The sequence below is a fragment of the Tupaia chinensis genome, unplaced genomic scaffold, assembly GCF_000334495.1.
Source record: "Tupaia chinensis unplaced genomic scaffold, TupChi_1.0 Scaffold144764_1, whole genome shotgun sequence".
In the NCBI taxonomy this organism is placed as follows: Eukaryota; Metazoa; Chordata; class Mammalia; order Scandentia; family Tupaiidae; genus Tupaia; species Tupaia belangeri.
Genome location: NW_006204624.1, coordinates 20,645 through 23,119, shown reverse-complemented (window position 1 = coordinate 23,119; position 2,475 = coordinate 20,645). Strand labels below are relative to the sequence as shown.

Genomic DNA, 2,475 nt, shown 5'->3' with positions numbered 1-2,475 from the left:
GTTATCTTTACAACATGCTCTTAAGGAAGAGAAAGATGTCAGGGGTATTTTCCTTGTATCCTGTCAGAGCAGAGAGATCAACAAGGAAATTTGGTGCGAGTTCATACACCCATTCCATTTAAGCAATTGAAAGAATTGAAAATGGCTTGCACTCAGTATGGTCCAACTGCTCCATTCACACATGCAATGTTGGAAGCCATGGCTACTGATGTTCTTCCTCCTGGGGACTGGAAAGGTATAGCTAAAGCCTGCCTCTCAGGTGGGAATTATTTGTTATGGAAAACTGAATTTACAGAACATTGCCAGGCTACAGCAGAGTTAAATTGTACTCAAAATATTCCCATTACTTTTGAAATGTTGGCTGGAGAGGGACAATATATGGATGTTAATCAACAGCTTAACTTTAACATAGCTGTGTATGCACAAGTAAGTGCCGTGACTAGGAGAGCACGGAATAAACTACCCTCTGCTGGGAAACAGACAGAGGACTTATCTAAGATCAGACAAGGACCAGATGAGCCTTTTCAGGATTTCGTAGCCCGTTTACTACAGACTGCAGGAAGACTGTTAGGAGAAAGTGAAGCAGGACTTTTGTTGGTAAAGCTACTTGCTTATGAAAATGCGAATTCAGCCTGCCAAACAGCTATCTGTCCTTTCAGAAAGAAAGGTGGCCTGTCTGATTATATTAGATTGTGTGCAGACATTGGCCCATCGTACACCCAAGAGCTAGCTATGGCTGCAACTTTGCAGGGTAAAGCAGTTAAGGAAGTACCAACAGGTTAAGGGACGTGGGAACAGAGTCAAGGGACCTCCTGGCAACTGTTATAATTGTGGTCAAATGGGTCACCAGGCAAAACAATGTCCAGTTACAAGACAGAGACCCCAGAGAGAGCCAGACTTATGCCCAAATTGTAAGAGGGGAAAACATTGGGCTTATCAATGTTGGTCAAAAAGGGACAATTTAGGAAATCCTATTGTACCCCAGTTGGGAAACGGGAAAAGGGGCCAGCCCCAGGCCCCTCAACAATGTTATGGGGCCATGCCGACCCAAACAAACAATCAAGTCATTCCACCACAGGTAAACAGTTCATACTAGACTCGTGCGGGCCACCCCAGGTAGCGTAGGAGTGGACCTCGGTTCCTCCACCTACACAGTACTGACACCAGAAATGGGAGTTCAGGCCTTACCTATGGGGGTCTATGGTCCTTTACCTCCTGGATCTGTTGGTCTGATCTTAGGAAGATCAGACCAACATGATCTTCCTAAGGGGACTTATTATTGCCCCAGGGGTTATAGATTCGGATTTCACAGGAGAAATAAAAATTATGACATCATCTTACCAAATTTCAGTCCTTCAACCTGGTCAATGTATTGCTCAGATTCTGTTAATTCCTGTAATGAACACAGCTAATAAATCAAAGAAATCTATTTGTGGTGCTGAGGGATTCGGCTCCTCAGATGCATACTGGATTCAGGAAATAAGTAAAGATAGACCTGAATTAAATTTATGGATTAATGGGTGACAATTCTGAGGCCTTTTAGACACTGGTGCTGATGTTTCTGTCATTACAGCTGTTCAATGGCTGCCTAGTGGGCCAAAAACATCTACTATGTCTCAGTTACAAGGCATCGGCCAGACACAAAATCCTGAACAAAGTTCAGATGAATTAACCTGGGTGGATAATGAAGGGCATCAAGGAACATTCTGCCCATATGTAGTCCCAGCGTTGCCTGTGAATTTGTGGGACAGAGATGTCATGGCTAATACGGGAGTGTACTTGTATAGTCCTAATTCGACTGTCACAAATCAATTGTTGTCACAAGGTTTACTCCCAAATCAAGGTTTAGGAATTCAAAATCAAGGTTCTTTACAACCTCTAAGTCCACAAAAACTGCCTCCATATGCTGGGTTAGGGTATTTTTGATGGAGACCACTGACCAACCTGTACCCCAAGTAGATCCCATAGTATGGAAATCTGACTGTCCTGTGTGAGTGGATCAGTGGCCTCTTAGTGCAGAAAAAAATGTGGCAACAGAGCAGTTAGTACAGGAACAGCTCGTTTTAGGACATATAACTGAATCTACTTCCCCGTGGAATTCACCCATCTTTGTAGTAAAAAGAAATCAGGAAAATGGAGGCTCTTACAAGACCTCTGAAAGGTCAATAAGACTGTGGAACTTGGGAACCAGCAGTTAGCATAATGGCTATGTCGCTGGATTCCCACGTAGTCGACCGTGGTTCACATCCCGGACCCAGTGGCTTAAAACTCACGCTGGGCGCGTGTGCGTGTGTGCCCAAGATCCCAAGAGTAGAATGGAGGAGAAGGGATTGCGGCATGACCATCCCCCCTGGGGGGGTGATTTTCTCGCTTTCTGTCTCTATGTCTCTCTCTGTCTGTCTGGCGAGCGCACGTGCCCTAGAGTGAAAACGTCTCAAAAAAAAAAAAAAAAAAAAAAAACCATGGAACTCAAGG

General features: G+C 44.3%; 1 protein-coding gene across 1 annotated transcript in view; it reads left to right on the top strand.

Moving 5' to 3' along the window:
• Nucleotides 1-72: 72 nt before the first annotated feature.
• Nucleotides 73-2,475, top strand: part of LOC106733750 (endogenous retrovirus group K member 10 Gag polyprotein-like) — a gene marked incomplete at its 5' end in the record, with an annotated part of 4,513 nt that continues 2,110 nt past the window's right edge. The window contains 2 exon segments of the mRNA XM_014583798.1: nt 73-770; nt 772-1,078. Coding sequence (XP_014439284.1) covers nt 73-770; nt 772-1,078 — 1,005 coding nt within the window.